This window comes from Phacochoerus africanus, chromosome 5 (genome assembly GCF_016906955.1).
Source record: "Phacochoerus africanus isolate WHEZ1 chromosome 5, ROS_Pafr_v1, whole genome shotgun sequence".
Taxonomy (NCBI): Eukaryota; Metazoa; Chordata; class Mammalia; order Artiodactyla; family Suidae; genus Phacochoerus; species Phacochoerus africanus.
This window is the reverse complement of record NC_062548.1, coordinates 55819119-55831953: the sequence shown is the minus strand read 5'-3', so window position 1 is coordinate 55831953 and position 12835 is coordinate 55819119. Positions and strand designations below refer to the sequence as shown.

Below are 12835 nucleotides of genomic sequence, written 5' to 3'. Positions count from 1 at the left end.
TTTTCCTTTGAAACTTTGAAGCCAGGTGCTGACTTCTCTCTCTAACTCTGAAAATCCTTGATGGCATCTCCTGCTAATACAAGGGTATTTTGTCTACATCTAAAATCTATTTTTTAGTGTAACTACCCTTGTGTATGATCTTAACTAGGTTTTCTGGATAATTTGTTCAGCTTCTTCATCAGCACTTGCTGCTTTTGCTTGGATTTATATGTTATAAAGGTGACTTCTTTCCTTAAACCTCATGAACCCACCTCTGCGAGCTTCAGATTTTTCTTCTGCAGCTTACTTGCCTCTCTCGGCATTTTAGAATTGAAGAGTTAGGACCTTGCTCTGGATGAGGTTTTGGCTTAAGGGAATATTTTGGCTGGTTTGATCTTCTATCCAGACCATTAAAACTTTCTCCATATCGGCAATTAGGCTATTTTGCTTTCTTACCATTTATACGTTCACTGAAATAGCACTTTTAATTTCCCTCAAGAAGGTTCCCTTTGCATTTATAACTTGATTAACTGTTGGTGCAAGAAGCCTATCTTTCAGGCTATCTTGACTTTCAAACTGCCTTCTTCACTAAACTAATCATTTCTAGTTTTTTTTATATCTAAAGTGAGAGATGTTTGACTCTTCCTTTCATTTGAACAGTTAGAGGCCATTAATTGCCCTAATTTTAGCACTGTGGTTTAAGAATAGGGAGGCCTAAGGATAAGGAGACAGATGGGGTGACCAGTGGAGCAGTGAAAACATGTCCAAGTTTTATCAGTTAAATTTGCTGTATTAACTTGGTTAAGCTGACTTGGGCATGGTTCATGGCACCACAAAATAGTTACAATGGCAACACCAAATATCACCTATCACAAATCACCATAACAAATATAATAATGATGATAGAGTTTGGTGTATTGCAAGAATACCAAAATGTGCCACAGAGACACAAAGTGAGCAAATAATGTTGGAAAAATAGCACTGATAGACTTGTTCAACACAGGGTTGCCACAAACCTTCAATTCATTAAAAAACAAAAAAAAAATCAGTATCTTTGAAGTGTAATTAAGTATAATAAAATGAAATAGACTTGAACTTAAATTCACCTTATTTTTTTCACAGTTTCTAGATTTGTGGTCATAAGTGGAAAGGCTTTACTAACCTCAAATTATAAAATAATTTTCACATATTTCCTTTGAGTTTTTATAGATTCATTATTTACATTTGCAACTCTTACTAATATAAAAGTAGCAAGGGTAATTAATTAGCTTTGAGCCTGCATGTGTGTGCACTTTTGCTATGGAGAGAGATGTTGCAACAAATTGGGGAGACTCTTTTTGATATTTTATGAACTAATCTCTACTTGTGCAGACCTGTATGCATCTCAGAATGGACACTCTGTACAATTTCTTTCTGATTTTCAACTAAGACTTTTTTTCCTCTCCAGTTGCATTTGACCCTAGTCACAGATAAGTTTTTCCATTTACATTTCTTAGCTGTCAACATTGCGGTCAGTACATAGAGACATTTAGAGATGTGCTCTAAACCAGCCCTGCCTCATGTGTGGCCCATGGACACAGATCAGTCCTGAAACAGGCAGAAATGAAAATATTAATACAAAAACTTTTAGAGCAATTTGGTATTTCTGCAATATCCAAGAATGTGCTCAGTATGGGTTTATGAAGGATTAGAAATGAAAGAAACCAATCAACCAAGAAATTAAAATTAAATTAAAACATTGTAATTTCCCACACAGAATTTGAAAAATGCAAGTAGAACTGACTCCCTGTAATCTCAAATGTCCATCCACATGATGGTTTCCTTTATGCAGTGCCAAAATTTTTATTTTAGCTTTCAAATTCTTTATTTAAGCACTTCATTTTGTCAGTTATCAAAGCCACTAAATCTCTTATAACCTGGGTTTAAAATAAATTATAATATAAATTAGCAGATTTCCTAAACCAAGACGAGAACTTCTTGAAATAAGAAATTCAAAGCTAATTAATAGTTGAAAAACTAATTTTTCATGGGTAAGAGGAAAGCTAAATCACATGTATATAGTCCTGTTCCTGCATGTGGGTTGGAAAAAGACTTTTCCAGCATAGTGAAGTAAAGGGAAAGAAGAGTTTATTGAGATAACAGAGGCTGTTAGCACAGTGGGATAACTTCCTGATAATTAGGGAGCACCAACTCCAAGCACATGGAAAAGTCTGTTTTTATAGCCCAGGGAAAGGAGAGGTCTTGCAATATACCTGCTGACATGCTGATTGGTTGGGGAAAGAAGGGTGTTAAGATACATTTTCTGGTTGGTTGGGGGCATATAAGGCCCCTATAGAGGCAGGGTGAGGAGTGGGCCACATATCTTTCCTAGCAAGGGTAGGAAGGAGTAGGACACATTGCTCAAAGCAGGGGAGAGGACTTACAATGAGATTGGTGGGGTGATGACACAGGTCTGGTAATTGTTGTCTTGGCCAGAGCCTTTGCATTCTATCTCCTTGAAGAGGCCTTGAAGTCCTGCTTATAGCACAATATAAATTTGGCTGAATTGTCTTCCCAGTTTATTGCAATTAGTTACATCCTGATAATAAGAAAATTGTATCTTCTTAAAAAGTATACTTATTTATTTCTTACATCTTGGTGTCTGTCTTAATCACTGACATGGTGTGTCTGATAATAGAGTCACTGGCTCTTACTTATACTAATAAATAGCTATATTTCATAACAACATAAGAATTATCCAGGGGATCCACTTATTGATTAAACTCAGGACAGTTGTATGTATTACTGATTTGCTTTGCTCTATACCTGAAACTAATACAATATCGTAAGTCAACTATATTCCAATAAAAATTTTAAAAAAGAATGGCTCTATTTTTGCCAACATTTCTTACCTTTGATATGCCTAATTCTGCAATTTTTACCCAAATATTCCATTATTCATGTGCATCCACTTCTACAAAGCAGTTGCTTTAAACCAACAAGAGTTTGCACTGCTGAACCAGGATGCTATAGGTAGAACAGAAGAAGCTTTTCCTAGAAAGAGTTATTTTGTGAGCCTGGATGCTGTTGAAGATATTGTGCTGTGCTGTCAAGCATACATGATATGACACCATAGAGAACATGGACTGAGAGTGGTTTCATCCTATTCAATTAACAAATGATCAGATTATGTTTAGCCTTCAACTCAGTAGCAAATTCATTAATCCCAATAATATACTCAAGCATAATCTAACTCCTCTTCCATCTCACCAGTTGTTATGGGATAAAGATAGACTATTTCCTTAACACTTGCCCTCCTTCCTCCACCAGCCCCAGGTAGCATCAGATCCCATTGAGATCACTCCTTCTTCTCCAACCAAGTTCTTGTGTTTGGTAGTTTTGCTGTCTTGTTTACACTGCCTTGCTTCTGGAACTGTGTTATTTATACATGTTTTCAAGTTGTTGCATTAGTTTGCTCTGTCTTCTCAAATAGATTGGATGCAAGTCGAAGAGAAAAATTTATATAATTTTCAGTTATCCAGTTAGTAGACTGGCCTTTGCTATTTAGGTAACACCATCCCCTTGAATACTGCTTCTTTATCAGGAATTAAATTGGAGCAGATGTTATGATCAATGAAAACCTTTCAATAGACCTGTTTTCTTATTGGTAAAGAAGGTATTGCATAATACTTTGCTTACATTACTTCACATAATACTTACTTTACCAAAACATCATGTAATATTTATAAACATCATAGCATGTGTTCCCATAGCATACAGTTTCCATCACTTCCATCATTGCTTCCCACTGTCCAGTGTAAACACTCAGTTCTGTTTCTATCCTCACTTTCCAGGGGGTGTTTTTGAGGGTAGCATTGGGTTCTTGGAAGAATTAAATGATGCTGGTAAAGTAAACCAAGGTAATATTTGCTTTCCAATCCTGGAATGAGGGCACATTCAAGCTCCTTGGCCTACCATTGTCTTTAAATTTTTAGTCCCCTGATCTATATACTTGTATTTCTGATAAGAATAAATACTACACTTCATCTTAGCCAAAAGCCCAAAAAGCAATATATCTTGTATTTCTCTTTGTCCATTTTTGGTATCAAGCAGTGGAACTCTTCATGTACATTAAAAAAATTTGCTCATTTGTTGTTTGATTAGAATATGAGGTTTGAGGATGCTCTTTTGTGATCTATAATAATTGAATTATTCCTTGTTTTTGACAACTTATAAAGTCAGAGATAAAGAATAATGCATTAAAAAATATGGAACCAAAGAATATTTGAGGGACTTTAGAAATTGCCTAGTTAACCATTCTTGTTTTATCTTTAAATTTTTTGTGTCAAAAATATTTTATTATTTTATTTAACAGCTTCATTGGGGTGTCATCAAAATATAAAGAACTACACATATGTAATGTGTACTGTTTGATGAGCTTGACTTGAGGATGCTGTATTTAACTTTTGTTTTTCAGTGATTCCATTCCCATTTTTCATGACTTTCAGTCATATTTGCACATATTTACATACTTAAAAGAGACAATCTTATCTTCTAGATGGAAAAACATATGACGCTTTTGTGTCCTACCTAAAAGAATGTCGGCCAGAGAATGGAGAGGAGTATACCTTTGCTGTGGAGATTCTGCCCAGGGTGTTGGAGAAACATTTTGGGTATAAGTTATGCATATTTGAAAGGGATGTGGTGCCTGGAAGAGGTGAGAAAAGAAATGGCAAATAGAAAACTAGCAGAGATACTTTCTTTTAGAACATGGATTGCTTAGGCTTACAAAATGCTATCCTGTTTAAAAGCACATGAAGTCGTCCTTTAAAACAGAAATGACTGGCTAAATCAACGCGATCAATAGTGAGATAAGCAAACTACACTGCTTCCTATAATGGCCTTTGGGGTCTCTTCATCTGGCTTCACAGATCTCCAAATCTCTGGGAAAACAGGGTGGGCATCCCATTTTCAGAACCAAGTCCAGAATTATTACCAAGAGGTATTTATCTGGAAATGCCTCCCACAGTAAGAATACCTCTTTTGATGATATTTTGTACAGCAGAACTTGTTCCTAATTTAATACCTGGTCCTTTGAACTATATGCACAGGTTAATTCTTTTTTTAAATTTTTTATTATAGCTGAGTTACAATGTTCTGTCAATTTCTGCTCTATAGCAAAGTGACCCAGTCATACACACACACACACACACACACACACACACAGGCATTCTTTTTCTCACATTATCCTCCATCATGTTCCATCACAAGTGACTAGATATAGTTCCCTGTGCTATACAGCAGGATCTCATTGCTTATCCAAATTCTTACCAGAAAATACATCTTATTTATTGTGTTGACACTAGTGAGAAAATTAAAGTAGAGATTAGGAGCATTTTCAAAGGATAAATAAAGGAGATTGGTGGCTCATACTGTATTTTCTTTGTGAAATTCATTTTTTAATTAATATATGAACATAAATGGCCACAACACATATATTGAAGTATAGGACAGTTAAAATCAAAGAAATTTAGGAACATTTCCATGCTTTCTCTAGAGTCTTCCAGAGGTTTGAAGTTTTCCAGAGATCCAGAATCTGGTATCAAATTATTTTGGATGCTGGTGCATCACAAATAATGCAACACACATGTTTTCGTTATTACCATCATTCATTCATCCATCCAACATTTACTGAGCACCATCCTTGTGCCAAATTCTGAGCTGGGCTTAAGGGCAGCACAGTAAATAAGAAACAGTTGTGTTTTTCCCTCCTAGGTTACAAATTAGGAGGGGAAAATATTTCAAATTAGGAAGAGAAAGTACATTATTTTTTTAATAATAACTAACTTTTCAAAAGGAATAATATGCTAAACTGTCAAATGCATTCACCATTGTGGTATGTTTGTATGTCACTTCTGCATATCTAATAAGACGTGTTGTCACCTAGAAAGCATTTCTGCTTGGCTTTATGTCAATTTTATTATACTTCCATTATTTTCTAGGAGTTGTTTAAAAAATAGAGTTTTCCTTAGTTCTTAAATTAAAAAAGAATGTTTGTATAATCAATTGTAATTAGTTTTGGTCAAAAACTCTATTTGAGAAGAACTAGAAGTCTAGAAGAAAAGTTAGCAGTCTACCACTCAGGGGTCAGGTCCAACCTGCCAGCCTATTGAAACAGGCACACACATAGGTCCTTGTGTTGTCTGTGGCTGCTTTTAAGCTAAAACAGCAGAGTTGAGTATCTGTGACAAAGACAGGATGACCTGTAAAAACTAAAGTATTTATCCTCTGACTCTTTACAGAAAAAGTTTATCCACCTACGGTCTAGAATAATGACAGGATTTTAGAAAAAAATCTTTAAATTTGAATTCTAGCATATTCCACCATGTATGTAAAGAGGCAAGACAGTGTAATGGTTAGGAACTATTAATAATAATAATAATGAATATTAATAATGGTTATTATTAATAATTATAATTATTAATAATTATTATTATAGTGTACACTCTGGAACCAGACCACTTGGGTTCAGATTCTGGGCCTGCCGTCTACCAGCCCCATTACTCTGGGCAAGTTGTTCCACCACTCTGTGTTTTGGCTTTCTCATCCGTATAATGGGGGTGATCACAATACTTTCACAGGGTCATTATGATGATTGAATAAGTTAATATTTACAAAATATTTAGAAGGCATGGCACAGAGTGAGTACTAAGTAGGTATTTATTATTGTTGTGTAGATGATTGCTTCTTTTTTCATTTTTTAAAAATTTTATTGACGTAGAGTTGATTTACAACATTATGCTAATTTTCTGCTGTGCAGTAAAGTGCCTTAGTTACATGTATACACATATCGATTCTTTTCCCATATAAATTATCACAGCATGTTGAGTAAAGTTCCCTGTGCTAAACAGAAAGTCTCCATTGACCATCCATTCCATATACAATAGTGTGCATACACCCATCCCAGACTCCCAGTCCGTCCTTCCTCTCCATCTTTCCTCTTTGGTAACCATAAGTTTGTTTTCAAAGTCTCTGAATCTGTTTCTGTTTTGTAAATAAGTCAGTAGTGTCATTTTTTTAGATTCCACATAGAAGTAATATCATATGATATTTTTCTTTGTCTGACTTACTTCACATAGTATGATAATTTCTAAGTCCATCCATGCTGCTGCAAATGGCATTATTTCATTCTTTTCATGGCTGAGTAGTATTCCGTTGTATACATGTATCCCATCATCTTTGTCCATTCCTTTGTTGATGAACATTATGTTGCTTCTTTTCATAGGTATATAAAATTGAGATTTAATTATCTGTCTTAAAGAAAAACTTGTTAGTGAAGCTGAGTTTAATCCAAAATAGGGAGTTCCCATTGTGGCACAGCAGAAATGAATCCAACTAGGAACCATGGTTGTGGGTTCCATCCCTGACCTCACTCAGCAGGTTAAGGATCTGGCATTGCCATGAGCTGTGGTGTAGGTTGCAGATGCGGCTCAGATCCGGCCTTGCCGTGACTCTGGCATAGGCCAGTGGCTACAGCTCTGATTGGACCCCTAGCCTGGGAACCTCCATATGCCACAGGTGCGGCCCTAAAATGACAAAAGACTACTACTACTAATAATAATAATAATAATCTAAAATAGTACTGTACAGCATGACTTCTATCTCACACCCACCCTTTCAATTTTCTTAACCTGCCACCTCTTGTATTTTCAGCTGTTGTTGATGAAATCCATTCATTGATAGAGAAAAGCCGAAGACTGATCATTGTCCTCAGTAAAAGTTATATGTCTAATGAAGTCAGATATGAACTTGAGAGTGGACTCCATGAAGCACTAGTGGAAAGGAAAATTAAAATCATCTTAATTGAATTTACACCTGTGGGTGACTTCACATTCTTGCCTCAATCACTGAAGCTTTTGAAATCCCACAGAATTCTGAAGTGGAAAGCAGAGAAATCTCTGTCTTATAATTCAAGGTTCTGGAAGAATCTTCTTTATCTCATGCCTGCAAAAACAGTCAAGCCATGTGGAGATGAATCAGAAGTCTTGCCTGTTCTTTCACAGGCCTGATCTTCAGAAAAATCTGAGCAGAAGAAAGAACTCCTGACACTCTGGGGATTGAGTGTATGAAACTGTTTATAACAAAGGGCATTATTCAAATATTTAACTCTATGAACATTCTACTCACAGCTTGAAGATGAAATATCATTAGGTTGCTGAGGATAAGACTAAACACTGAGCTGTGGTCATGGACTCCCAGAAGGCCCTGGAATTCAACAGAAATGGATCCCTTCTTTCTCTCTCTTCCCTAACTGGATGCAGGTGGTCTACTCAAGCCCACATCCAAGCAACTGTGAGGCTAGACACTATGTAGAATAATTTATGCCTTATAATAAGGGTACATCTTTAAGAGGTTTTTTTTCTTTTTTTTTTTTTTTGTCTTTCTGCTATTTCTTTGGGCTGCTCCTGCGGCATATGGAGGTTCCCAGGCTAGGGGTCCAATCACAGTTGTAGCCGCCAGCCTATGCCAGAGCCACAGCAACGCAGGATCCGAGCCGTGTCTGCAACCTACACCACAGCTCACGGCAACGCCGGATCATTAACCCACTGAGCAAGGCCAGGGACTGAACCCGCAACCTCATGGTTCCTAGTTGGATTCGCTAACCACTTCACCACGATGGGAACTCCTCTTTAGAAGTTTTTAATGCTAACAATTGAACTAGAGGACTTTAAGAGCACAAAGTGGCATTTTCTGTGAGCCAGTAGGTAACATAGGAAACAGAATATTGCCTTCAGTTTCCCACAGTAGCTACCTATGTCTCAACACCACAGACAGTGCCTGCGATGTGGTTGAGAGCTGGCAGAGCTGCGTGCAGTGTGGGGAATGAGGTGTGAGCTGCCGTAACTGGGCTTCAGCCTCAGGATGTTTTTGGTGTATTCCACCTGCAGTTGCAGGCCCACAGTTCTTGGAACCCCATGAAGACACTGCAGAGGGCTTATTACATTGGGCCTATTTGTGAAAACTTCTTAAAAGAAGCTCAGAACAACTTGTTATCTTTCATGGCACAGATTTTAATTTAAATAAATTCGAGTCACAAATTTTAATTCAAATATTTTTCTGGGTCTTTCAAAACTGGCGTAAAACATCTGTTGATTTTACACAAATGTTTATATACAGGATGGGTGCTAGATCATATTAGCTATTAAACAGCCAACAATGATGGTTACTTGCCTGAATTTTAAAAGATTACATTTTTTTTTTGTCTTTTTAGCTATTTCTTGGGCCACTCCCGTGGCATATGGAGGTTCCCAGGCTAGGGGTCGAATCGGAGCTGTAGCCACCGGCCTGCGCCAGAGCCACAGCAACACAGGATCCGAGCCGCGTCTGCAACCTACACCACAGCTCGCGGCAACGCCGGATTGTTAACCCACTGAGCAAGGGCAGGGACCGAACCCGCAACCTCATGGTTCCGAGTCAGATTCGTTAACCACTGCGCCACGACAGGAACTCCTAAAAGATTACATTTTTAAAATGCTCTTCAGATGGAAGCAACATGCCATGGTGGTATACAGATGAAAGGCTTGAGCTGAAATCCCAAGTTTAGAACTTACTTCTGTGACCTCCGCAAATTTTCCTAATTCCTCTGTGTCTCAATTTCCTCATCTGTCAAGTGAGAATTTATAAGAATTGTACAAGAGGACTAAACAAATATAAATGAAGCACTTACAACAGCTCTTGGCACAGACTTCACACTCTGTCAGTGTTGGTATTTCTATTTTTGTTGTTATTAATTATTTCTTAGGTCAGTTGTTTAGTAATGGACCAAAATGGAGGCCAGAGGGCGGAAAAGAGGAGAAGGTCTGGAGAGGACGGCAGTGTTGACTTGAGGAAATTCACTCATATGGAGAAGCAGAGAGAAGCATGTCAGTTGGTCAAAGGATATTTCTTCAGTGGATTTGTGCCACTTTTGATGTTGGAAGACACATATCTGTCTCCTTACGGTGATTCCAGCACGCTGGGTTTTCTTGACAGCCTCAGCCTGATGGCTGTCCACGAAAATCACTGAATAAGTGATACATATCAGCCTTATAGAGAAAGGGAAAAGTTGGGTAAGTTTGGAAAGCTGGTTAAAAGAATGGTCCAGAAAAAAATGTAAAGCAGGATCTGTTTAGGACAGCCATGGTGGATCTTACTAGATATTACTCAAAGAAAAATGAGATTTTCATTAGAGTTTCAGTATAAGAAAATGATCTAATTTTTGTAGAGCTTACAATATTGAGGGCTAGTTGGATGGCTACAAAATGTAAAAGAATTTAATTACTGAAAGTTCCCATTGTGGCTCAGCAGGTTATGAACCCAACTAGTATCCATGAGGATGTGGGTTCGATCCCTGGCCTTGCTCAGTGTGTTGAGGCTGGTATTGCCATGAGCTGGGGTGTAGGTCGAAGATGCAACTCCAAGTGGACCCCTAGCCTGGTAACTTCCATATGCTGCAACTCCAGCCCTAAAAAGCAATAAGGAAAGGAAGAAAGGAAGGAAGGAAAAGAGAAAGAGAAAGGAAGGAAGGAAGGAAGGAAGAAGGAAAGAAAGAAAGGAAGAAGGAAAGAAATAAAGGAAGAAAGAAAGAAAAGAAAAAAGAATTAATTACTAAGAAGTTTTATAGGTGCAAAATATATGATCAAGAGAAATTTTATTGCTGTCATAGTCTCTAATACATAGAATGATTTGCTTTTCTGTTTTATTGTCTATGCTTTAAAAAACATTAAATGTATTGTATATTAAGTGTGTTAAATGTGTCCATTAAATATATGAGATAAAATACATTAGTGAGCCATTGGTCTAGTGTGTTTATTTTTGAAATGTCCCTTGGCATTTTTTTCACTTACTTTATAAGTTTTCAATCCTTCAGTTTCAACATAGGTTCCCAGCAGTTTTAATAAGACATGAGCCATGCAAAATGTATGCTTATATCTATTTGTTTATATCAAATTACTTTGTATCCCCCTTCTTAGTTTTACCTTCCATCTAAGAGCAAAACAATCCCCTTCTTTCTCACAAGGCCACCCAATGCCAGGCACAAGCATTAGGTCTTCACATGACATTAATTCATGTGCATATTTTAAAATCTAAGTGCCAACATTTCCAACAAGGACTGATAAGTAACTTTTATTGATAGAATAACATCCTTCTCTTCCATGACTTCCTTTGTCCTTAAACTGTGGAGTCCATTTCAAAGAATCAGTGAACTCCTAATTCTCCAAGATTTTCTTTTTTTTTTTTTTTTGTCTTTTTAAGGCCACACTCTCAGCATATGAAGGTTCCCAGGCTAGGGGTCTAATCGGAGCTGTAGCCACCAGTCTACACAACAGCCACAGCAATGCCAGATCCGAGCCGAGTCTGCGACCTACACCATAGTTCACAGCAACGCCGGATCCTTAACCCACTGAGCGAGGCCAGGGATCAAACCCGCAACCTCATGGTTCCTAGTCAGATTCGTTTCTGCTGCGCCGTGAGGGGAATTCCTAATTTTCCAAGATTTTTAAAGAGACCCCCTATGTATGTCTATTATATACTGGAAGCATTTATTAATTTAAAGTTATACTCCCACAAAGCAGAGAAAGATCTTATTGCCCACGTATTCCAAACCTGAAATACTATAAGTCCAAGGATTTGACCCAGTCACACAATTAGTTAGGGTGACAAGGCTGGGGAGAGAGGGTACTGTCTCCTTTCTTTGAAATTGCATGTTGCACTGTGAGACTTGAGGTAAGTTTTTGAAGGCTGCAGGCACTTTTCTGGTGAGGTGCTTTATGCTGGGAGGGTCTAGAACCAGCCTGCAGAGAGGAGGCTGTGCTCCTTGGGACTGGCTCAGAGGAGGATAAAAGAGTATGAGGAAACTTCTAAGCTACTAGGGTAAGGATGGAAGGGGAATAGTGGTTCAGTTCTCCACTGGGTGTAAGTGTGAACTTGACTGTGACATCTGCTGAGACATGGAGGGTTAGACCCCTGACAGGTCCTAGGAGCTTATCCTATGCTGTTGCTGAGTGGGTAACCAGCTGGCTTAGGAGGATGGTCAGCAAGGCACAGAGAGGATGAACCTCCCTGCAACCATCAGCATGCTTCTCTGAACCAGACATACTGTCAAAACCAGTGCCCAAGGCAAATTGAATCACAGCTATAAATACGCAGAGGAAATTGGAGTTCCCATTGTGGCTCAGCAGTAATGAACCCACTAGTATCCATGAGGATGCCGATTCGATCCCTGGCCTCGTTCAGTGGGTTAAGGATCCAGCGGTGCTCTGAGCTGTGGTTTAAGTTGCAAACACGGCTCAGATCTGGTGTTGCTGTGGTTGTGGTGTAGGCCGGCAGCTGCAGCTCCGATTTGACACCTAGCCTGGCAACTTCCATATGCCCTGGGTGTGGCCCTAAAAAACAAAAACAAAAACATCAATTCTCAGAGGAAATAGTTCCTTACCCTGGCATGAATACAGCTCTGAAGGAGGACACCCTGGCTTTGGGGAAGCCATCATTCTAAACAGAAGCTACACAGAGAAAGGGGCTCATGAGCCACGGAGGGCTCTTCAAAGAGTGGCCAAGCCACAGCTCTAACAGGAAGCGGGATGTGTATGCTGTGGGCAGGACACTGAGGCCCTTCCTGCCCCACCGACATGCCACACTGATATTGATCACAGTGCAGGCTGGAAGCACTGAAGCCAACACCTACATTTCTGAGAGGCTTGTGAAAACCAGCTTTTATCTCTTTACAGCCTATCTTGTGGTTGCACATAGCATCCAGGGAACCCAATACCCCATTTATACAGTTGCTGCAGCTTGATGTGCCAATTTAAGAATCAATGGCGAGGAGTTCCCGTCGTGG

General features: G+C 38.5%; 1 protein-coding gene across 6 annotated transcripts in view; it reads left to right on the top strand.

Moving 5' to 3' along the window:
* IL18R1 (interleukin 18 receptor 1) overlaps window positions 1-8432 on the top strand; it is a 32390-nt gene extending 23958 nt beyond the window's left edge. For all 6 annotated transcript variants that reach the window (XM_047781339.1, XM_047781338.1, XM_047781337.1 and 3 more), the window contains 2 exons: window positions 4517-4675; window positions 7672-8432. In XM_047781339.1, coding sequence (XP_047637295.1) covers window positions 4517-4675; window positions 7672-8027 — 515 coding nt within the window. In that variant the 3' untranslated portion in view covers window positions 8028-8432. The remainder of the gene's footprint in view (window positions 1-4516; window positions 4676-7671) is intronic.
* The last annotated feature ends 4403 nt before the right edge of the window (window positions 8433-12835 follow it).